The 24,896-nt window shown below is 46.6% G+C and overlaps 1 protein-coding gene across 1 annotated transcript in view; it reads right to left on the bottom strand.

Annotated features, from left to right (window-relative positions):
- Positions 1 to 6,062: 6,062 nt before the first annotated feature.
- LOC106808897 (dual specificity testis-specific protein kinase 2-like) overlaps positions 6,063 to 24,896 on the bottom strand; it is a 32,904-nt gene continuing 14,070 nt past the window's right edge. Inside the window, exons 3-14 of the mRNA XM_014811804.1 lie at positions 17,603 to 17,724; positions 15,030 to 15,078; positions 14,254 to 14,403; positions 12,269 to 12,351; positions 11,807 to 11,972; positions 11,226 to 11,312; positions 10,575 to 10,749; positions 9,868 to 10,060; positions 8,985 to 9,140; positions 8,340 to 8,463; positions 7,557 to 7,661; positions 6,063 to 7,108 (exon numbers count right to left, since the gene is read on the bottom strand). Coding sequence (XP_014667290.1) covers positions 6,332 to 7,108; positions 7,557 to 7,661; positions 8,340 to 8,463; positions 8,985 to 9,140; positions 9,868 to 10,060; positions 10,575 to 10,749; positions 11,226 to 11,312; positions 11,807 to 11,972; positions 12,269 to 12,351; positions 14,254 to 14,403; positions 15,030 to 15,078; positions 17,603 to 17,724 — 2,187 coding nt within the window. The 3' untranslated portion in view covers positions 6,063 to 6,331. The remainder of the gene's footprint in view (positions 7,109 to 7,556; positions 7,662 to 8,339; positions 8,464 to 8,984; positions 9,141 to 9,867; positions 10,061 to 10,574; positions 10,750 to 11,225; positions 11,313 to 11,806; positions 11,973 to 12,268; positions 12,352 to 14,253; positions 14,404 to 15,029; positions 15,079 to 17,602; positions 17,725 to 24,896) is intronic.

Below are 24,896 nucleotides of genomic sequence, written 5' to 3'. Positions count from 1 at the left end.
TTTGACCAATATACGCAAATACGCGTAGTGGCGTCTGCTTTCCCTGTTTAGTCCGTGGCCGTGGTTAGTCCGCGTTTCCCCCATAGTGTTGGCCCCCAACACAGCCTACTTCGTTATCATGAGCGTCCGTGTTTTGTACGTGGATGCCACGTTCATTACAATTAGAAGTACTTCTGTTACAATTATCACAAGCGTGCCACCTGAGCGCAATATAGCGGCAAGAGCTTGCAAGCTGAACGGTAATAGCTGGAGATGATCTATCAGTGCGCAAAGATACTGCATGAACGTAATAAACACGGACGCTCGTGATAAGGTAAAATGACAATGTAAGGATATAACGTTTTATCGGGCTGTCTGTTTACAGTCCGTGGGTGTCCGTCAGTTTTCGTCCGTGTGTTATGCACCATTTACGTGTTTCCCATTTCATAGTGTAATGAACTTGCTGTACGCAGGTTCGTACGATTCGTCAAATAGGGTTCTAATATCCTTTTTCACATATTATATGTTGCTTGTAATCTCAAGATCTTCGTATCTTCATTTATTCTCAAGAGTAAAACCATAACGTACGGAATGCGCACTCAGACCACAAGGATCGAAATCACTAACGGCCGAGCATACGTGCGAAAATGTCCGGTGCACTATAATCTGTGACACCCGATTCGCCGGTTACGGCCTGTCATAGCCGGTAGCGGTTTGAAACTGTCAACAACGTATTTATTTGACCGCGGATTTCAATTAGACATTTCTTAGTAACCAGCAGTGATATTGGACAAACTAATACGCGTTTGGCTATAAGGTAATGTACTTATTAACTACACAAGGTGCCAGTTACTGTAGCATTCATCAACTTTGCATAATCGATGGGCCTAGTATGCATTTAATAATAACAAATTTCCCGTTGCGCAACATAGCCTGCCCCTCAAAATATAATCCATTTCTCAACTTTCTGTGATGCATATATGTCAGTCACTGATGCCAATACCGAACTTAGGAGTCGGTCAAGTTCCAAAGCACAAATCGCACACTGTGATATAGGCTGTTACGCACAAATCAGTGGTAGGTATCATGATGGGTGCTGACTAGGTATAGTGTGAGGCACTGAAATGTCCGTATATGTTAACATTAGTGTAAACAGGTTTTTTTGTCATCAGTTTTTTGCCTGGTGTAATTCGATTCTATAAATTATCGTTAGCGTGAAAATTTACCCCTTTGACCGCTAATTTTGTTTTAGCTAAATATTATACAAATATTTAGGCCTCTCGACTTTCTGCTTATTTTAGCATTTTATTAACAAAACATATTACTGAAAATGCAAATATTTACCACGAATTGAAATTTAGAATACCCTATCAGCACCCTCATGATATGGCAAGTGGAATACTTAGATAGTGATTTTGTTTTGATGTTTTAAAAAGGCATTTACTATAGCTATATATTTAATTGTTACACTAAGATAAAGCACTCGAATGCATACGTGTATAAATAAGTACAATAAAGTGTTAGATTTAGTTAATGTAAGTCCAAGAGTAATAAGGATATGGTAATGGGGGACATACATTGATATCTATATCAGTGGACCCCACAGATTAAATTTGCAGCTAGATAATCACAACTTTACGGCTAGACTTTAGTCGGTGAACACAAAAGCTGCAGCATACATACTGAACAGCTAAACAATCCTCGTGAACATTCCAAATTGTGTTCCGGTTTACATTTGCATTTACGTGTAATATACATATTTAAACATTCGGAAGGTGAAGCCCAGCCATGCGATAAATGCTTCATTTCGCATAGTCTTTGCTTCTCTGTTCTTCTTTTATGAAATGAAAGTAGTGGTTTTATTCTCTTCATGCTACCAAAAACAAAAGATCTAAAAAAACAACTGCTGTTGTTTTTTTTTAAATATTTATTGTATTCATTGATAAAATTGTATTCACAAACAATGTAACATGCCCTGCAATATATCTGCAGTGTGCACAATATCGTGACCCCCATGGCTGCCAGCGGAAGTGCAATATGCAGCTAATTAGAGCAAGACTGGAACGAAATCCATCATAAATGATGTCTACGCACGAGTCTGGTTTCCAAATATTGTACCCACTTCGATTAATATATTAACGTATGATGAGGTGGTTGGTAATTAGTACAGTGTAGCAATACAATAATTAACAGAGAACGTGTAGCACTGCAATAAGTGAATTGCACTACTCGACTCATTTCAATAATAAAATTCAAGTACTATGCTGCAAGTGCATCTTCATCTATTCTCGTGTCTAAAATGAAAAGACTTCTATATCAACTGTCCCTTTCAGCTACCTTTTCATCCACCTGATTCACACTACATTAGTGCAGCATCTGGAAAATTCCTTTTAATTGAGCTACCTTTTAGATTTGACACATGATTTGTACGACCGTGTTAAATTTATATATATATATACATGCGTACTAAAGAGTGAGTCAACAACATTCAACGTCGATAACGAAGAGAACTCGTAAAACCCCTAGCAAGATAAGGCACTTTGACGTTCAATATTACAACAACTTTGATATGATACTTTACGCGACCGCGAGGGAAAGTGGGCGTAGCCGTGACTCTGGACGACGATCTAGCAACGAGCGTGTCTCCGTCGTCGATCGATCGTTAGCGACGCGATCGCTCTCAGAATGTGGTCTGTGTTCAGAAAAATCCCGTGGATGGTTGGACAGCCGGAATTCTCGCTACATTAAAAAATACGACATCGGCACGATGTGCACGCGCGTCGACGTCATCTCGCCATCACGCTCGGCCGTCATTCAACCAGAGGAATACCTGTCGAGCAAATAACGTGGCGTGGCGGAGTAAGGCTTTCGACCACCGACCTCAGAGTGGCGAAGGAAAACGCGACGGCATCTCGTTCATTTCTCTATTTACAAAACCCACGTCGTGCTGCGACGGTAACCGCGTTCATAGAAAACCGTCTTCGGCGCGCTTTCGAACATCGGCGATGATATGTCACGTTATGGGGAGGGGATGGCGTAACCTTCGTGGCAGGTTCGGACGCGTTCGCGAACCAAAATGGCAGACGGACGACTACCGAGAGTTAAGTGATAAAATCTAAAAATAAAACATTTTACGAACACCTCAACATTTAGACGCAAAAGCAACGTTCGCCGTCCGAAAAGGCGAGAGAAGAAAAAATGGGTGTAATTTTAAGTATCGCTACGTGACACGTTCGTACGAATGCTACATGAAGTGAGAGGACATCTGTACAATCGACTACGGAACTAGAAACCACGCATGCACGCACTTGATATTACGACCCACCGTGACAACATACCCTCGACTTCTGCACGTTTGAGAGCAGACGAACATTAAATTCGAAGTATGGTACCAGTGTGATTGTTCCAGTGGTGACAATAGTGCTAGTGATAACAATAGTGTCAATAGTGACAATTGCGCCAGTGGTGACAACTGACATTCGTGACATCAGCTACAAGGTTGCCACCACACCACGGCAAGAATCCTACAAAAAAATCTGTCGAAAAAAACGGAAGGTCCGAGGAAGCGCTAAAAAAGAGGGGAACTTCCCAAAGACGACGTTAGCCTATCAGACCTGACCGTCTGCGACAGTAGGGGCGTCGAGCGTTCTGCGCCTAAGGAAAACAGGAGTAATATTCGCGAGACGCGGACGCAAGAAAGGGTTCAGCACACGTTAGTACGCGAGGTCCACGAATGATATCGCCCTGAGAGGTAGCAGTGTTAGTTATCGTGGCAGGAGTATCATCGTTCAAGTGTGGCAGTCACTGATCTGTGTATAACGACTGGATTTTGCATTGTCACGTCGCGACAATGCTAGCAGACGAATTCCTGTAGCGGCCATATTTGTAGAGCGGGAATCGGCTTAACGCTTGCTAATATAATAACGTGAGTTGGGGTGTTTAACCTCATTGTCAATCACCGTCAATAACTTGACTTTGGGGCCAATCAACATGACCGCCAAATGACATCACATTATACCCACAATGCTCTATCCAGTTAGTAAATATATACATACATATAGATAGGTGGTAGCAGTAGGGAAGACGAGGCTCCACCGTCGTTTGGCGTCAACCATGCAATTATGATGCTAGAAGATTGGCATGCGTGCAACGCGCCCATTAGGCAAACTCAGAAATGCGCGCGCCTCCAGGCTTTTAAGTACAACGACTAATAAATAACTAACGGAAAAACCAGCCAAATAAATCGACGTCCTCGGCTCCCGCGACAGAGAGCAGACGCAAGCAATGCCTTGCAGGCACCAGCTGGACCTCACTATCTGCCGGGTTCCTGGCACCGATTCACACCTATTTACACACTCGCAAATTATAATTATAAATATACCTAATTATGTAACAACAACAACAACAACAATAACGTACAGCGTCTATACCGTGGTTTTTTGCCATTTTCCTCCGATAGCGAAAATTATTAAACCTCGTGTTAAACGCGTTCCCACCACATGCGCGGGAATCGCTGCTGCTCATGGAATCATAGTCTAGTATAAACGAATCTTTGGTAAGAAATGAACCAGGCCCGGCTCCCACGCCTCGCTCAACAACTCTATATTACAAGCTTGCGTGTGAATCGAATTAAAACCCATCCTACAGAGTGTCCGACGGCACCCATATTCGGGTGGGAGCAAACAAATACCTTTTGACGAGCTAGGAAGGATCAGCGTTCAAGATTTGCATCTTTCGGAAGAGCCACGACCCCCGACGAATTCTACTGGAGAAGCGACAACATGAGACTGCCACGCCCTCTATGCACCCACCGGTCTGCACAAACACGGGCGTCGACGGACAATTCGAGGTGAGGGACGGACACTTTAGGAAAAGACGGAATGTAAGCGTGGCGCGTCGCCCGCCATTGCATGAAAGCGTCACTCTACAATGACTGCAGCGACCGCAGACAGTGCCCTCACCGCCCTTCGTGCAGTGACGTGCTGCTATAATTCTCGTGTCAGCGTCCGAACTATTTCATGTCGGTCTGAGGTAAATGGATCAGTGCCAATACATCCCACTACGGTGAATCGTGACAATATGGATTATTATATTATAAATAAACTCCACTGTGAGTAGATATTGCTCTGGAATATGATGTTATCAATATATGGATGACGATTCATGCAGGGGAGAGATGGCTGCGAAACGATTGCACGACAGCTACACGTGCAGAAACGAAGTTTATCGCAATAACTGAAAACAGTGAAATAATATACAAAAATTCGAAATGGGAAATGAATTATGCGATGAAGATATAAACGGGATTGATCATGACATCGAAACCACTCAGCCTCACTTCCACTTAAGAAACCTCGTAAATGAAACGAAAATATTTGCCGTCATCATCTGGCTCTTACACCTACGAATAAGACTCAATTCAACCCCCGCCAATCATTTCGGTGAGGCAGGGCATGAATCAGTGCGCACTGTATGAAGCTCTTTATACACGGGCCAACTCGCATGCAAACGTTCCATCCTTTAAAATGCGCTACCCATTAAAAAAAAACCTCTTGAACGTCAACGCCTAGCGAAAACAATGTAAGCGAGTCAGCGTTTGATTCACTCTACTCCTACTGTGCTCGCCAAGATTCTAAACGCACGCATATTCAGCGGGTACTGGTGTCGGGTGTCCCCAGCTATCTTTCCGTCGCACCTTCACAGGATCGTTGAGCGTACGTCTGCACACGCTGCTCACGTCAGCTTGTCCCGGTCCACGGAGGAGCCACTCTGCGCTCTGCATTACGCCTGTGACCCAGACCCTTGCCATCGCAGCGCTCGTATCGCGAAACCACGCAGCACGTGGATTAACGTGCGAGCGAATGCAGACTCGCTAGCTGCGCGAGAGTGATGAGGAGGCCGTGCCTGTGACAGAACGCGCGAGCGAAGTAGGGAATCCAAGCTGCAAAACCGAACGCAAACCTGACCGCCGTCGACGTTGGTTCACCGCGCAGTGAGGAAACCCAGCCGCCGCCGTGTCGCACTCCCTCTCTCCCGCGGTCAAAGTAGAATGCCACCACGGCAGCTCCCTCTCTCCCTGCCACAGCCTCGCTCCCTCTCTCCCGCGGTTGAAGTAGAACGCCACCACGGCAGCTCCCTCTCTCCCTGCCACAGCCTCGCTCCCTCTCTCCCGCAGTTGAAGTAGAACGCCACCACGGCAGCTCCCTCTCTCCCTGCCACAGCCTCGCTCCCTCTCTCCCGCAGTCGAAGTAGAACGCCACCACGGCAGCTTTCTCTCTCCGTGGCAGACGTGGTTTTCGGGTGGTGTCCTTTCCTCCCCGGCCGTGAGCCGGGCCATCTCTCTCTCTCTCTCCTACAGAGGCACGGGGACGCCGTTGGCACACACCTTCCGGCGGGCGGGGCCTCCCACGCCGTCGCCGCCGCGACCCGGCTTTGTGACCTTTAACCTGCTGATGTCGTCGAGGTCGGTGCCCGACGGCGGTTTCTTGTGCCAGGGCGAGCCGACCCCTACCTGACCCTTCGTGAGCATCCTGTGATTCAGCCAGTCGGGCTGGCTCAGTTTCCGCGCGGGCGCCGTGCCGTCGCCCCGCCACCGGTGCACGCCAGGGGGCGCCGCCGAGGGCTGCAGCTTGCCGAGCGAGAACACGGACACGCACTGCTGCTGGTCGGCGTCCGCCAGGGGGCGCCGGGGGTTCGCGCGGCTCTTGTGCACCGCCTCCATGTAGTTTCGGCTCAGCGTCTCGACGTAGCCCTTGCGTCCGTCGCGCAGCGCCGCCGACGCCGCCGTGTAGTTGGGGCTGCCGAACCACGAGCTCGTATACCCGCGGTCCCCTCCGCCGGCGCCCCCTCTTGGCACGACGTAGATCTCTTCGTCGATGGCCTCGTACGCGCACGCCTCGTCGTCCGTCGCCAGGGAGCGCCGGTGTAGGCTGCAGTCGCTCTGGCAGGAGTCGAGCGAGTGGCAGCCCGAGTCGGACGGCGAGCGTTTGCCTGTCGGTATCGCGGTGCGCCACAAGAGGGCGCCGTCGTCGTGCGTGTCGAAGACCGAGTCGGCGCTGGTCGCGGCATCGCCGTGGCGACCGTTGACGTAGGATGCGGGCGCGGCGCCGCCGACTGCCAGCGTCTCCAGCTGCGAGAGGAACGACGAAGGAAAACACGATGAGAATTAATTGATCAGCAAACCAGAGACTCGGTACTATACGATACGAGCGCGATACAAATAGCTATATAATATGATATAAAATAATTTTAGGATCCAGTTTAATTACATCCACACAAAAAAAGTATAAAATATATAAGTTCTCTAAGTGAGCGAAAACACACATTTTAGATCTAGAGTTAAATACAAGTACACACGTTTGATATAAAATTAAATAAAAGAGATTCATGACATAGTACAGATACTCCCACTTATGATATATATCATTACATTGCTATACAGAGTAACAAAAATGCATTCGTTAGATATCATTACTCTGCATTACCATGGTAATGGCTTGCTAAACAATTGTGGCGAGACCTACAGTAAGATACATATAACCAGATCCTTTTGAGTGCTTTTATAATTCTCATCTCACCTTTTCAGGCTTGTAGCTTGGAATAACTAGATTGCCAAAGCAGCAGGAGGCAGGCCTATGTTTAACCGCTGGTGCAAACTCATCTCCATAGTTGCAGTTCACGCTCTGAAAAATACAGCATACGGTTTATTGATTATCACAATAGATGAGACTAAACTCAATCTATTTCTGTTATTAGCTATGTATAATATGTGTGGCATTTATCTCTCACAGCATGTACCTACATGACGTCAGCAACCCAGCATGGGAGGTGATATTATCACCCATATTAGCTTAGTATCTCGCACTTTTCCGGTGACTGGTTATTATGCAGATACCTGGGGCTCATAACATCGCAGCAACTCATAAACAGCAGCCTCATAAGCATCATAACTAGTTATGACTATCGCGAGTCTAAAGGTTATCTCTGGTGCTCCAGACCACATCACTGCGACCAAATCAATCTAATAGCATCGAGGAATCCCGGGAGCAGAGTAACGCACTGAACATGAAGCCAACTGAAGCCAAACAAAGGCAAAAGTAAAGCCAACCGAAAAATACTCCAGATTTCTTGCAGCCACAGCGGACATCATTACACACTGCTTACCGTCGGTTATACACACGAAGAGATTGCGGCAGGCCCATTTGCCTGCCGATTCGTACAACTGGTAAACAACCGGAACTCGACAAAGGTACACGCGCATCCCAAAGCTTCATCAAGCCTCAACGTTAGCAGGTCTACAGCGTGGGAAGCAACGCCGCGACTCGGCGACCAACGGGTTCAGACCCCGTCACGTGACTCACCAGAGCGCGCGTCTTGCCCTCTTTGCTGGCACTCCACTTCATCAGGGCACTGCGAACCTCCGTCGGCGACGTGGGGAGCGATCGACTCCCCGGCATGCTCTCTCTCACCGGCACGTTGTCTTTACTGGAACCGTTCGCAAGCACATGAGTTAGACCAACGTTCATCCTGGTACTCACTCATACCCACTAACAACACTAACAGTGACCCTAATTTAACCTTAATTCATCCTGGCACTAAAACCCTAATCCTAATCCTAGCACTTATGCTAACCCACCAACAACACTAACAGTAACCCTAACTAACTGTAATACTAACCCTAATACTACCAATAATCATAATTCTAGGTTTAATCCCACCACTATTGATGCTAAAACTGAGCTGGCAGGTGAGCTGGGAGGTACCAGCAGCAGGTCGTCCAGCTTTCCTAACACTAACACTAACACTAACACTAACACTAACACTAACACTAACTCTGACCCTAATAGTAACACTAACACAAGTCTGACTATAACCCTCACCCTAACACTAACACTAATGCTAACCCTCACCCTACCTCTAACACTAATGCTAACCCTCACCCTCACCCTAATGCTAACACTAACACTAACCCTCACCCTAACACTAACACTAATGCTAGCACCCACCCCTTGCTGCGCATGCCGTAGACTAGGTCGTCGTAGCTGACCGGTGAGCTAGGTGGCACCAGCAGCAGCATGTCCAGCTCCCGCGCCAGCCCCTCATCCTCCTCGCATATGTCTACGATCTTCTTCGCCTCGGGGAAGCGAGACACTGACGCCCTCCTGTAGATGCAGAGAGAAGCAGATGATGAAAGTACAGAAGCAGACAATGAATGTATAAAAGCAGACGATGAACACACGCGGAATACGTACAGATGCAGACACAGCTGTACAGATGTTTTTCGAGGATTGATTGTCGAAAATCAACTAAAAGCTGCAACTCCTAAGATATAAACACGGCAGTCGCTAAAAATTAAAAAGGCATGCAGCTGCAGCTAGCGATGCTATTGTCGTATTACTCTACCACACGTTTCATTGCCGAAACCTCTCGAAAATGAAGGCATGTAGTTATCTGGGTGCGCAGCAGTTACCTGTGTGTGTGTGTGTGTGTGTGTGTGTGTGTGTGTGTGTGTGTGTGTCTGTGTGTGTGTGCATGTTTGTGTGTGCGTGCGTGCATACGTGCGTGTCCACTCTACACGTTTCATTGCCGAACCCTCTTGAAAATGAAGGCATGTAGTTATCTGGCTGCGCAGCAGTTACCTGTGTGTGTGTGCGTGCGCGAGCGTGCGTGCGTACGTGCGTGTCCATACATGCATGCATACGTGCATCTATACGAGTCACCTAGATGTGTAAAACTTGCCTGGGCGTAGAAACTACCTGTGCATCTAGCACTCACCTGGGCGTGTAGAAACTACCTGTGCATCTAGCACTCACCTGGGCGTGTAGAAACTACCTGTGCATCTAGCACTCACCTGGGCGTGTAGAAACTACCTGTGCATCTAGCACTCACCTGGACGTGTAGAACGGGTCTTTCTTCGTCATCATCTCGCCGATGTGCTTCAGGTTGATGCTGTTCACATGTCTGCGGATGATGTGCTTGCGCGCAGGACTGTTCGTCAGGTCAAAGCCGCTCGCTCGCCGCACGACCGGAGGCTTACCCTTAGCCTTGACCCCCTCGAACGACCGCTGCCGCTTCAGTGGCGCTAAATCACGACGAAATAACGATATGTAAATTATAAATTACGATAATACGTATGAGATAACGTAAGACGAAATAACGACAAAATCGTGATAATGTATAATAATATTGCAAGATGCGTGAGCAGCAGCGTGACACTTTACATTATGAGCTGGTTCGCTTCATGCACAATTGATGTTGTCATTCACTTATTCTATTATAAACTATATCATGCGCCACTGATGTTAACATTAATATAATTTATGATAATCTATTAAGAGGCAAATCAATGCTCAAGCACTGATATTTGCATTGTTTTAATACATTTATCAGGGTATTTTCTACTATTGAATAGATCGTGAACTATCGTATCGACAACCAGAGTGATTATCATATGAAGGTGCCATTTTTAGATTCATTTAAATATTGTAATTTTAATCTACAGTATTTTACAACGCAGATCACGTTCCGTAAAGCCACGAGCAGCAGACTGGTGAGCGCGCGCGAGATCGCGTCGGCAGCAGCGGTGTCGGTCGTACCTCGGTGCTTCTGCGGCTGCTCCCTCGGCGAGACGTTGGCGCTCCTGCTGCCGGCGTCGTCGACGGCAACCACCTTGTCCTTCACGGTGACGGCCTCCATCTGCCGCACGTGGTCGACGATCTGGTGCAGCGTGCAGACGATGTCGGCGAACGACGGCCGCTCATTCGCCTGCACCTGAATATGCACGATCGGCGAAGAAGCGGTGAGCACCGAGGCAGGCCTGACAGAGGTCGCGTTCGTGCGTATTTACGTGGGTATTGCGCGCTAATTACACTGCTTTATTATATACGCGCATTCGCACGTCATATTACACCCTCGTGCATATTTTTACTCGTATTTCATGCGTACTTATGCATAATTTGTGCGTATTGTTACAAATTTTTTTCATGCGTATTTATACTTGATTCGTGTGAATTTTTACTCATATTTCATGCACGTTTATGCAACTTTCACGTCTATTTACGATCCTTTCGTGTTTACTCGTATCTCACGTGTATTTACACATACGACAAGGACCAAGTTTATCACACCCGTCATATATCGTTCATATGTTGTACACACAAAATGTTTCGCTAAAGTCACACGAGAGCACACAACAACAACAGCGCACGTCACGTGCGTCGTGTGTGTGGCGGGCTTTTAGCACTTACGTTGCAACACTTGAAGGCCATTTTGAGAAACTCGGACGGACAGTCGCCACACAGTTCCGTGAAGGCTGTGTAGTCCAAGCCGAAATGCTGTAAGGTGAACGTTAAATTATACTGAAAAACGCACATTTCTGCTAATTATAATTATGTTACATTATTCCATTATCAATTAACTATTGCAATGGTGTCCTTGCACTAATAATTACCTGCAACATAACAATTCACCAATGCAATGACTGTCTATGAATCAAGTTTCCTATTATGCATTTTAAATTTTACAAAGTAAGAAAACATCCCTGCTCTCCTCCTTCTCCCCCTCTTTCACTCTCTCTCTCTCTCTCTCTTTCTCCCTCTGTCTCCTGCCTTCCTTCCCTCATTGTCTCGTTCTTTCACTCCCTCCATCACCTTTCTCCTCTCTCTCTCTCCTTCCCTTTCTCCCCGATATTCTCTCTCTTTCTCCCCCTCACCTTCTATCTCTCTTTCTCCCCCTCACCTTCTCCCTCTCTCTCCCCTTCCCTTCCCCCCTGTCTCTCCCTTCCTACCTCCCCTCCCCCCTTGCGTGCGTAAATGTGGAGGTCACATACGTGTGTTCGTGGCAGCACGTCTGGGTCGGCGTCGATGCGTGCGATCATCTCACACAGTACGATGCCGTAGGAGAAGACATCACTCAGCTCGTCATACCACTCCCCCTTGATGCACTCTGGTGACATCCAGTAGGGGGAGCCTACGGTCGGCAGCCGGGAATCGCGTCTGCACGAGAGCGGAAACAAGCAGTGGTAAATTATTTTTGCTCTTTTGTTTATTTGTTTTTGTTTTTTCCCCATTTTTTTAATGAAAATTCGCAAAGGTTTACTCCGCTCGTGGATTAGAAATTCAATCTTATTTGCTGGAACTATTTTTTAAATGAGAATCTCGTGGAAACAGTTTATAGAAAAATATTTACTCTTGTTTCTAAGTAGAAGTTCACAAGAAAATTGTTCAATTCAAATTGAAACTAAAAACGTAAAGCCATGAAATAACTGATCAGCTCTTCTTGAGAAACTTACAACGGGTCTGGTATTTTTTCTGCCAGTCCAAAATCTCCAACGATGGCTGTCATTTGCTTGCCGTCCTTCCTGATTAAAATGTTCTACAAAAGATGCAATTGAATAATTAGACCCCCAATCGGTAAGTCAGCCAACTGAGAACAGCATTAAAACTTAATTTTGCAAAAGAAATTCCTCAATATAGTTTATAATATTAATCACTAAAATTAATTGCGTTTATTGCCCACTTACCGAGCTACAGACAATCAAGATAAGGAAAGTAATCATTGTAGTTTATAGGCGGGTAGTGTTTAATGCATTATTATTTCATAAATTATTGATATCATACAACAATGTGCATTTATGTAGCAAATTAGTACATCAATATTACATGAAGGTTAGCTCGGCGGACGGTCTATCGAAATCAGTATGCAAGATGGTTAACCGAGATACACACCTAACGCAGAATACATTCTGACAAAGTGGAAAAGCCACAACACGTGTGAATCATGTATAACCACGCCGACACCCAATGGCGCATAACCAACACCGGTCGTGTTATTGCGAATGTCAACATGAAGTATATACCCATCCTGCACAACAATCCACATCAACCACGCGGACATGAATCGCATATCTATGTCAACACAGGCGCCGGTCGAAACTGGCACGCATATCACGTTTGTTACGCAGGAAACGCGCCGGACGGGTGGTAGCCTATTACACGTGCCGCAAAAACCATTCAGCAGTGCTTCTCATCGCAGCTATAGCCCCCACTTTAATATCATTCTCCGTGCATGACAACGACGACAATATGGACACAAACATCAAACAGGAGGGGGGTGGGGGCAACAAGGACACAGCGGGGGAGTGGGAGATGCGCTGTGCTTCGATCGCACGTGCGAGAATGCGTGAACAGCATGGACCCCACCGTGAATGCCAGGGACGATAATGAGTCTGCCACGGCCACTCACTCACTCTCTGCTCACCGTTTAGCACTGCTCAAGAGAGCTGTGCAGTATTACACAGTATATGATTGCGAGGTGCACGCATAGCTGCACGAGTTATGCGCACATTAGCAACTGGCTCGCGTGTCGGGCATCCTCCTGCGCAGTTCCCTGGTGTTTAGACAAACAGCAGGTTTCCAGAAGACGTGAGTTCCTGTTTACCACTGACGCATTGCATGCCTCTCTCCTTTATCTCGCTCTCTCTCTCTCCCCCCACGGCTCCCGTAATGGAATAACAACTAGTCTTAAACTATTCGACGAAAATTCATGCATCGCGCATACACCAACAAGACCACGAGACGAGATGCAAGGTAGCGAAGAACAAACGCCCTCATTGTATTACGTGCATTTTCGTGTATCGAGGATTTCTCGAGTCACTGAGGTTTTTAGGGAGCTAGCCTGCCAAACCGCACGCTTCCTCCAACCCACCACCGAAACAGCGCCACTCTGTTGGCTAGCTAAAGATAGAACATACCAGCCGAAATTTAAAAAAATGATTTGAAACCTTGCAGACTATTGCTGTTCTATATATCCCTGCCATAACAGTGTGGCGATGGCAGACCATCTCTGATTGGTGCTGCAGTGCTTAAGTACTTAGTTTAGCTTAGATACTAAGCAGTTTAGTCTGATTGCCATGTTATTTTATCTCTCTAGCATGTCACTGCCCAGCCAATATCACGCTACTGTAGCAGGGTAGCTACACCCAATTTTACTTATCGCTGCTAAGACGACGAGCATTGCCACACCACGATAAAACCTTCAACCTACACTCTGACCACACTCACAAGAACGAGGTTCAAGGTTTGTCACACCGCAAACAAAATTCGAAGGTCAGGGGTCATCAAACAAAGGTCACGAAGGTCACACAGGCGGAGAGACGGGCTGACCTTTGACGCGAGGTCACGGTGGAACGTGCCGCGGACGTATTTCACGGCACGAGTAAAAACATGAGGTCGCAAGGTCGACGGACAGAGAGGTCACAGAGGTCGTGCTGCTGACCTTTGACGTGAGGTCGCGGTGGAACATGTTCATGCTGTGAAGGTACTTCATGCCCTCGGCGATGTCCTGAGCGAGCTTGACCCTCATCGACCACGTCATCTCCAGTTGCTTGTTCTGTATGTGCTCGTCCAGGCTTGTGCCGTTGATGTACTGCAAGACGTCAGGCGACGCATCATTATCACACCGCAGTATAATATACTGCATATTATGGAGTAAAATGGAATATTACTGAGTAATATGGCAACTACTGAGTATTATGGCAACTACTAAGTATTATGGCAACTACTTAGTATTATGGCAACTATTGAGTATTATAGCAAATATTGAGTATTGTGGCAACTACTGTGTATTGTGCCAACTACTGAGAATTATGACAACTACTAAGTATTATAGCAAATATTGAGTATTGTGGCAACTACTGAGTAGCGAGTATTGTGCCAACTACTTAGAATTATGGCAACTACTGAGTATTACAGCAAATATTGAGTATTGTGGCAACTACTGAGTAGTGAATATTGTGCCAACAACTTAGAATTATGGCAACTACTGAGTATTACAGCAAATATTGAGTATTGTGGCAACTACTGAGTATTTGGGCAAATATTGAGTATTATCCAGCCACACGCTTCTGCTTAGACGTAACGCAATGGAAGCAGGCATTTTTCACGCGGCGGTTTTCGCGAGGCCTTGCGATTCGAACATTCGGCTGCCGGCACGCCCCCCATCATCCATTACACGCACTATCACCACCACATACTCTCCCGCACGCTGCTTACCTCAGTGAGGGCATGCAGAGCTCCTTCATGAACGCAAACACCCATGAACCTACAACAAACAGACAAAAACCGTTAGTCCACCGGCACTTCCGGGCGGGCGGGCGGTCGGAGGGGGAGGGGGGACGGAGGGCACAGTGGTGCCCTCTGTGTGTGGCCGTCGGTGACCCCGGCTGACCTCACGTCCCGCTACCGCGGCGGCGGCGGTGGCAGGAACGCGGGCAGGTGTGAGCTGCTACCTGAGTAAACACGGGTGCGCAGTGAGTGACAAGTGATGGTTCCAAGCTTTCCCTGCCAACACCAAACACCGCATGTCAACAAAGTCACCACGGCCGGAGCGAGCGTAAATAAACAAACATATCAGGTGGATCCAAGCCGAAACAGGAACGCCGCGACGGTTTATGGCAGTTATTACACATACGTGGAAGGAAGTTTCATTAAAAACGGGACAGGCGGGCTATTGTTTGGACAGAACCTACTAGTATTACGGTCGCGGGTTATTTTCACTAAATTACACAGTAGGTGGCTACCGCATAGCTTGCAACGGAAAAAGATCCGGTGATAAATGAATGAATCTTCAAAGTCTTTAACCCAGGGAATGTTCTCATCCGCATGCGTTGTATGATGCTAATGTTAGGTAGTTGCATGATTCCTCTAAGGCGATGTCAATAATTAATATAGGGAAGCTTATGAGCTGAGCTGAGGTTCTTATCATCCCCAACCATTATACTATGTATAATGAATCGTCTCAATAATTATCAATCAGAACATTACCACTTTTTGTACAGTACATTTAGACTCGTGTACTAAATGTCAAAGATATATTTGAATGAAAATGGACAGAATTTCGTGGGATTTCGATTGCTTAACTTACAATTACAGTGGCATTTGCAATTACATTATATTTGAACCACAATGGGTACCACTAATAACGCAAAAACTGAAATTCAAGTTTTAAATTATTTAAAAAATTTACGAGGTCTATTGTTTCAGTACTACTACTACTATAATTTTGCTGCTTCACCAAGCGTTACCAAACCGATTCATTTTAATGTTTACCATAGTAATTATATGAAGATTTAATATCGCATTGAATATAACATGTCAAACACGTGTGCGTGCGTGCGTGCGTGTGTGCGTGCACGTGTGGGTGGGTGCGATCAGGATAACATTTGAGCGCATGTAGAGGATCACGGACAGGACGCGTGGCAGTGATGCATACCCGTTTGGGACTAGGAACTCAACTAGGGCTACATGGAAGTTGATTTCACTTCATCTCGTACGTCACCCGACAGCAGTAGGAATCTGTGCCCACACTCGCTTCTCCCGCTATTAGCAACTACCACCGAGTAGCACGCAACATACCGCGTTAAACTCTGCGCCTATTGCAACAATCTCCAAGGTGATATATTACGCCGATACTGACGTGCGAGTGCGCGCACACATGCACGCACGCACGCACGTACGCACGCACGCACATCCCCCATGAGACTCCCTGCACACGTAAACGCTGGCACGCGATCAAATCCGCAGGATTTGAAATTGGGTCACATCCATGTGTGCACTGCGCGCACGCCGCGCGGACGAGCAAACCCGGGCAAGGTGAGAGAGACCTGTCAACCAACCAACCAGCAGTTCACCGGACAAACGCGGTGGCAGAAGAAATCCACCGCACCCCTCACTGCCATCCTGTCGCAACATCCCAATCCGCTCTCGTCGCATCCACAACGACATCTATTACAGGATCAAGCCGGTAGCGGATGGCTTGACCTTTTAAACGCAGAGGTCACGTACAATGCGCGCTCTGTCTCTCTGCCTCTGTCTGTGTCTCGTCATTTCACTCCCCTCTCTCATTCATATGCCCCCTCCCCCACTACACACTGACACCCGCTGTCTATCAACTTCCTCATATATCTCGCTCATCGCAGGGTGCTGTGTGCGTGCGTGCGTGCGTGCGTGTGCGTGTGTGTGCGTGCGTGCGTGACTATGCGTGCGTGTGTGTGCGTACGTGAGTGTGTGTTATGTACATGTGTGTGTGTGTGCGTACGTGCATGCGTGAGTGCGTGCGTGCGTGCGTGCGTGGGTGGCCCGCACACACAGTTACCGCTGAGGTGTGCTAGCTATTGAATCCTACCCTATGTTAGCTAGAGCTGCGTGTCACCTATAGCTTCCTATAGATCTCTCTAATAATAGGCAATATTATAATAGAAACGATGGCAAACTTGGTAAGGATAGGGTATGGTGGAAAAGATGGGAGACGACGATGATGATGGAAGATGATGGAAAAAAAGGAAAATTATGGCAAAGATGGTAACTGATAGCAAGAATGGAAGATGATGACAAAGTGTGATGGCTGATGACAAGGGTGGAGGGTGATGACAAGGGTGGAGGGTGATGACAAGGGTGGAGGGTGATGACAAGGATGGGCAATCAAAAACCTCTCACTTGAGTATGCGCGCGTGGTTGATATAGGTAATGAAGACCTCTCACCCAAATATGCACGTGTGGTTGATGGGTAAATTAGACCACTCATCTGAGTATGCGCGCGTGGATGATGGGTAAAGTAGACCTCTCACCTAAGTATGCACGGGTGGTTGAGCTTGTTCATGAGCTGCACCTCGCGCAACATGTTGGGTTTGTTGCTCTTCATCATGTTCATCTTCAGCACCATCACCTGTCCCGTTGTCTTGTGCGTCACCTGATAACAACAATTACACAGCATGAGCATACAAACAAGCCTACCTGCGACACAATAGAATATTACACACATACACGTGATGAGCTAACATGGCTGAGGCACCATCGCCTGTCCTGTTGTACTGGGCTTCACCTGACAACAGCAACAACATCAGCAGCAACAACAACAACAACAACAACAACAACAACAACAACAACAACAACAACAACAACAACAACAACAACAACAACAACAACAACAATAACAACAAAAATAATAATAACAACAACAACAAATACACAATGTATATATACAAATATCGAATACACGTTGCATGCTCATTCTTCCACACACCCCTATGTATGGTTCTATATAGTAGATACAGTCACACCTGGGTTTGCGCACACCTCTATAGAACGGACACCTGTCTATAAAGGACACTATTGACCTATTAACCCCACTTATTAGTGACGCTTATTTATAGGGTTGACTTTCTGCAACTATGCAGTGAAACGTGGAAATCGTCACCTAATACGGTGTTCAATACAAGACCTCAACACACCCGTCTAATTTTCCTCAACAGTCTCCCAGTTAACTGTTCCGAGCAGAGCTCGAGCTACCAGAGAATAAGGTAGTTTGTCGTGCTGATGCTATTGTGCCGAAGGATAATGAGTCAACAGGTGGGCGCAGCTGACTGCTTCCCAACTAGAACAAACGCTACCTTATTGGAGCGAAAGAATTGCTAACAAAAGAAGTTCAGCACGGCTTACAAACAGTAAACTGTGCGACAGCAGACGTAAGACACCCGAGAAATGCAATGCTACTAAGATGTACACTAGATCCCACTGCCATGTATGTATGTGAACTACTAAGATATACGTATATGTATGTATATCATGTACACTATCAAGAGCACACAAACACTTAAAGCCTATAGGAACGCATCTACGTGCATTTTTATTGGATTTGTATAGCATGAGGGTTTATGTGCTCTCGATACCATCAGGAGTAAATAATCATAAATTGGTGATTATTTACTCCTGATACCATGCATGTACATAATACATACATGTTTAGATGTACGTATAACAAACGTGAACACTGAACACGGAATACGACTTATCTCGCATATATATAATATATATATATATATATATATTAATATATATATATATATAGTTAATGCATAAACCGTTGCTTCGTGAATGTCAACAGTTTTGTAGGTGGCCGAGGAGAAACAAGGCACACGGCGATAAACCACAACAAATGTTCGTGATATACATAACTCCAACTGCCGAGCGACTGGATATATTTATCAGACACGTACAGTAACGCCTGTGTTAGCGGTCACCTCTATAGAACGGCCACATGCCTACGATGCGCACTTTGGTGTTCATTTGGTTTCAGTGGCTCATCCCTTAAGTGACCGTTATATGCAGGTTGGCTGTACTATAATAAATGCTAGCCACACACCGTGACACACGGCAGTTTCTTCTATCTCACAGATGAAAAATTTAATATAGATGTCTTGTTGACATTGGACAACAGTACAAATTATGAAGTGTTTTTAGATATCCTTCCTGTTTGCACACTGACAGTTCGGCGTATTTTGACGTACAAATTAAGATATTATTATGGATAGTTACACTTTTCAAATGTCAATACTGAGTTTGTACTTCCTGAAATGATGATTAGTTGCATTTAATGTGACAAACTAATTCACTGGTGTCGCCGGTGAAATCTTTTCCGAGCGTGACACAATCCAGTCAATGTTATCATACATGTAGCAAAATATACATATTAATACATGACAAAAAATGTCTGTCTCACTCTCTGGATTGTGATTATGAATGGGAGAAACTATTAAGAACGATGGATCTTGAATGTGCAAGATAAGGTTTGGATTCCTGTTCATTAGGCTACACTTAATAACTCTTAGATAGACTAAGGCTAGTATGTGGAACTGTCCGTGGTCTATGCGCTTGTCACACCGTTCACAATAGGTCCTAGTATTATTATTACCTAATTTTACATATCACAAAACAATTATTGTCTAGTTGTTCCGGCAACATTTTAAAGTTTTATGGACCTCGAAAAGCAACGTTACCCGTTACCTGTGGTATCATGACAGATAACCATGCAATAATTCTATTATATATGTGCGTTGGTGTATGCGTGTGCGTGGGCGTGTGCTTGGGAGTGTGCGTGGGGGTGTGTGTGCTAGTATTGTGGATTGTGGATGTTGTAGAGTGGGTGTGTTCATCAGGGCTGGCCCTGCTATATATGCTATAAGACAGAGACAGATGCTAGTACACGGGACATGCGAGGCGCTGTTTCGCGCCACACGCCAAAAAAACTGCGCGAACGAGTAAAGTGCTGTTTAGAAGCTTGCGCTAACTTTTCCTTATACCTAACATATTAACAGTTCCTCTATATTTCCGTCGTCAGAGAATCGCGACCGGTCACCAGGGTGAGATGTCAATTCGTCGAATTCGTCACTGTTGAAATCCGCTCTCGCATTTTCGTCCTTTTTACGATATATTTACTGTCCAAAAACATACTATATAATACAATTTCGAAGCCGCCATAGAAAAAAACCACTCCGTCGGCTGCTGTAGCGAACACCGCATAGACGCGCACGCGTCCTCACGAAACGTGCCTTCTACGCGGACCGGCGCGAGCGTCGGTAGCCATCTACAACCCACGTCTTCGCGATTCACTCGCGAGAGACCGAGGGACGAAAATAGCCTGGATGTAACTTAAGACGCAAGCAAACAGTGACGAAAGAAAAGCAATAGCAGTAGCGGCGGCGGGCTAGCGCACGTACACGCATTCCCCAACACAGGGACGCAGCATCACATACACATTTACATCAGGAGTAGATAATAGGGAAATGTAGATTCCCTATTATCTACTCCTGATTTACATATGCCTGTCAACGGCAGCGTCCCACGACGCGAGTTTTTTTTATCTCGTTCGCGAGAAAGATAGGTCAAATCAAATATTAATCGCGCCGAGTTCTTCACGATATTTGAATGCCCACGAGCAAACGCCCGTGAATAAAGCTGCAAGTATATGATGTGTTTATGTGGAGATGGCGATACGCTCTCTTGCTTTTAACGTCCCATTACATAATCCGCACATTTTGTCATCCGTTCTTATAAATAAACCACTGGAGTGAGAGAAACGGGAGAAACTGCTCCCTCCTTTATTCACGCGTGCCACACGTAAATTTCTCGCACACGAATACAAACGCGTAATGGAGTAACGAGTGACCTACATAGATGACAAATAGAATGACGAGGAAGGAGCCGACCCCCACCACCACCCCACACCTCGTAAGCACGAGTAATGTGAGCTTAATATACCGACAACTGTCCTCCCTCACGTCAGGCGGCGACCGTGCGAAAATGAACGCACTTTTACATGAAACGCCAAACCTTACCTCGTATCGCAAACAGGGCAGGCTGTACAAATATTTGGGTACTTATCGCCCGCCTGGCCCTGACAGTGACTCACGCGAACCGCACTGTGTATAATGTTATCAAGAGCGTATAAAGAAGGTTTCTTTATACGCTCTTGATATTATGTATATTGGCAAGCTCAACCGTTCTTACAACAAATAACGGTCGTGTGAGAGAGCGAGAGAGTACAGCTACGCAGCAAAGTACAAGACGATAGAGAAATATTGCGCTTCGCGAAGAACCCACAACTACCGGCATATCCGTTTTCACAACAAAAAACGCTATGCTAAAAAATGCAGCTGATCTCGTAGTAGTTATAATTTACATAAATTATAGTAATAACAGGCGCATACACCTATTATATTTACATCTACATCTACATGTGATCAGGAGTAGATAATACATATCTACCCTTGATCTAATCGAATCTAATCTATAATCAATAAGAACACGCTAACGTCATCACGTTACTCCTCGTCCGATGGAAAATTTAAAAAGGAGAAATAAGAATAAAACAAAAGTAAACGCAACGAAAATAAAAGAACGACGCGAAAGTTACGAAACGCAGGGGTAAAATGAATTAGGCAGAGATGACGCAAAGATGTCTGCCACAACGCATACGACTGTTATACAGCCCGCGGAGACCCGTCATCCGGTAAACCGGTGACACAAAGGCGGTAAACAACTACAAAGGAGCCACCGACACCTCCCCCCAAACACACACATACACCCGCATCCCCCCACACTGTGACGATCTGTCCCATATATATACAGACACACAACGCACACTAATACATTGTCCACACGCCATCTCTCTACTCAGTCGGTAATTTTGGGTCGATTGTCGCAGCGCAGGAGTAGAATCATGCGACAACAGAAAAGGGCCGATTGCAATGATTAACGGTGTGAGATGGCACGCTATAGAACGAGGGCCGATAAATTATCCGTTCGTTAGGGGGTTTAGCCCACATTGTGCGCTATCATCATTGACTTCGCTTGACATTTCTAATGGGCTTAGAATCGCAATACACGCAAATATCGCAATTGGACGAAAGTGTCGCGTAAGTGTCACGCAATTCACGTGTCGCACATATCTGTCGCGAAAATGAGCGCATCTTGTTATTCACAATGATTTTATACACAAAACTCCCAAATTCCACGGCTAAATTAATGTTAACTGCATGGGAAAGAGAAAGAGAAACTGAGGGGGAGAGAGCGAGAGAAAGAGAGAGAGAGGGGGGAAGAGGAGAGAGAAAGAGAGAACGAGAGAGGCAGAGAGCAGATGGATGCATGGTGTAGACGAGTGTAGATTTACATCTCAATGACTGCGGGGCCGCCGCGGTGCTAATGAATGAATGAAGAGAAAGAGAGAGAGAGAGAGAGAGAGAGAGAGAGAGAGAGGCGGGGAGAGAAAGAGAAAACAGACAGCGACATTCATGTATAGTGATCACACATGGATTGGTGTGAACGAGAGAGATTCGAATCGACAACGAAGTCAAGACATCTAGATTGGCACCGTCGTACACTCGCAGTGCTGCGGGGCATGGTGAAAGTAGACCTCACAACGACTCAATCAGCGCTGCTAGAAAATGTCCTGAATGTCGCGGCGGCGGAATAATGTCTGTGACGGACGTACGCACGCGTGCGTGTGTGCATTCGTTAGTGCGTGCATGCGTGCTTGTTTTCGTTCATTCTTGTGTGCGCGCGCGTGTGTGGGTCTGCGTGTGTGAGTGCGTGCGTGCGTGCGCGCGCGCGCGCGCGTGTGTGTATGTGTGGGTGCGTGCGTGCGTGCGTGAGTGCGTGCATGCGTATTTTCGTTCCTTCGAGCGTACGTACGTACTACATCCATCCGTGAATGCGTGTCTGTGTTCGTGCGCTGCAGCGTTCGTGCGCGCGCGCGTGCGTCACACCACAACACACTGCCGTCAACAACAGCAGCTGCAAGTGGCGGAATTTTAACGTCAAACATCACGGGTAATGACTAAAGAGATGATAATTTCACCTCACATTTGCGCCGCCGCTGCCTAGCGAGAGCAGGAAGCCAAAATCCGATCAATATGCGGCCCATAGGTTGGTTAGCAGCACACGCAAACACGCAAGCTAATGGGGGTTAATGGGGGCGGGGGGGGGCGACCATCGTACCACTCTGCACCCACTGCCGATTCACTTATTGATCCGCCTAATGCCGCCCTCACAACCCACTCCGGGAAAAAAACGCGCTAGTTTCTTTTCTCGAAATAAATTATGAGTTTTCGAGTTTGACGATGAATGATGCACGGCGGTGGGTTAGGGGAAGAACCTGCATGGCAGATGTTGCAAGGAGTGACGACTGCGGGGTGACACGAGTGACAAGTTAAAGGGTCGACAACTCAACCAGCTCGTGTTAAACTCGACTCTAGTGCGAGGAGATGAGATGTCTGTCTAGGCGCATCTCGCTTAGAGCTTCACGGGGTCATGAACTGAACAGGGAAGCCTCGGCCATCGCCCACCATCGGCCGAAACGGCCTAGATTCGCTGCTTCGGTTTCACGCCGTTCCCACGTATCTTGTCCCCATCTATCTCAGACACCCACCTATCTCACCTTCATTCATCCCGTCGTCACTCACACAGACATTTATGCTTTTAGAGCACATTAACCGTCGCAACTTTTATTTTCATTTCATTTTACTCTTTATTGAACTTTAAATTTTGTAGCGGTACACCATTGCAGCTAAGCCTGCTTACTGTGACTGGTACTCGACGCATGACTTTGCCGCGCCTCAGTGTAAAAACTGCAAAAGCCCTGTGCCTACATTTAAAAAAACTCGTGTGATTCTGCCAGATATTACAAACCGATTGTCCATTTCTGAACAGTGTTGGAAAGCGCCAGCCCATAGACGCGCGAATTCACACTGCTGCGAAATTCACCGATCACCGGGGCCTGATCGTACATTCCTGCATTATTTCACGCTGCAACGCGTCGCTCGGATGTTCCGCGTACTCACAGCGGGATATCCGCTCTAATGGACAGCAGAGGAAGTGCGCATCATACGCCGGGAAGCGCCGGCCCGTTTCCTACGCGCACCCCACCCCTCCCCCAACGCTCGCGGCCACCACCGCATCAGCAGTAGTAGTAGCAACAACATCAGCAACAGCAGGAACAACATCAGCAGCAGTAGCAGCAACAACATCAGCAGCAGTAGCATCACCACCATCACCACACCAGCTGCAGCTGCAGCAGCAACAGCATCACTAGCGGCAGTAGCAGCAACAGCAGCAGCACCACTATAACAGCAGCAGCACCACTATAACAGCAGCAGCACTACTATAACAGCAGCAGCACCACTATCACAGCAGCAGCAGCATCAGTACAGCCACTGCACTAACCACCACCGCCAACCTTCGTCCCATGTTATTACAACCTACACGAAGGAATTCACTTGCGCGGTCACTCGAAATACATCGCGAAAGCCTTGGCGCTCTCATTCTACTTATAAAACGTGGGATTTCGTGAAAGTTTTCACGTCCCTCAAGGCCAGACGGAAAACGAAAATGGTGCGAACGAGATTAATCGTAGAAGCGTATAAACTAATATGGGGTTCACGAAAGTAGGTTCGGTGCTAGACACCGTTCTTATACGCAGTGTGTAGCTCTAGTGTGTGTGTGTGTGTGTGTGTGTGTGTGTGTGTGTGTGTGTGTGTGTGTGTGTGTGTGTGTGTGTGTGTGTGTGTGTGTGTACGCACGTGTGTG

The sequence above is a fragment of the Priapulus caudatus genome, unplaced genomic scaffold (assembly GCF_000485595.1).
Source record: "Priapulus caudatus unplaced genomic scaffold, Priapulus_caudatus-5.0.1 Scaffold312, whole genome shotgun sequence".
Taxonomy (NCBI): Eukaryota; Metazoa; Priapulida; class Priapulimorpha; order Priapulimorphida; family Priapulidae; genus Priapulus; species Priapulus caudatus.
This window is presented reverse-complemented; position numbering and strand designations above follow the sequence as displayed.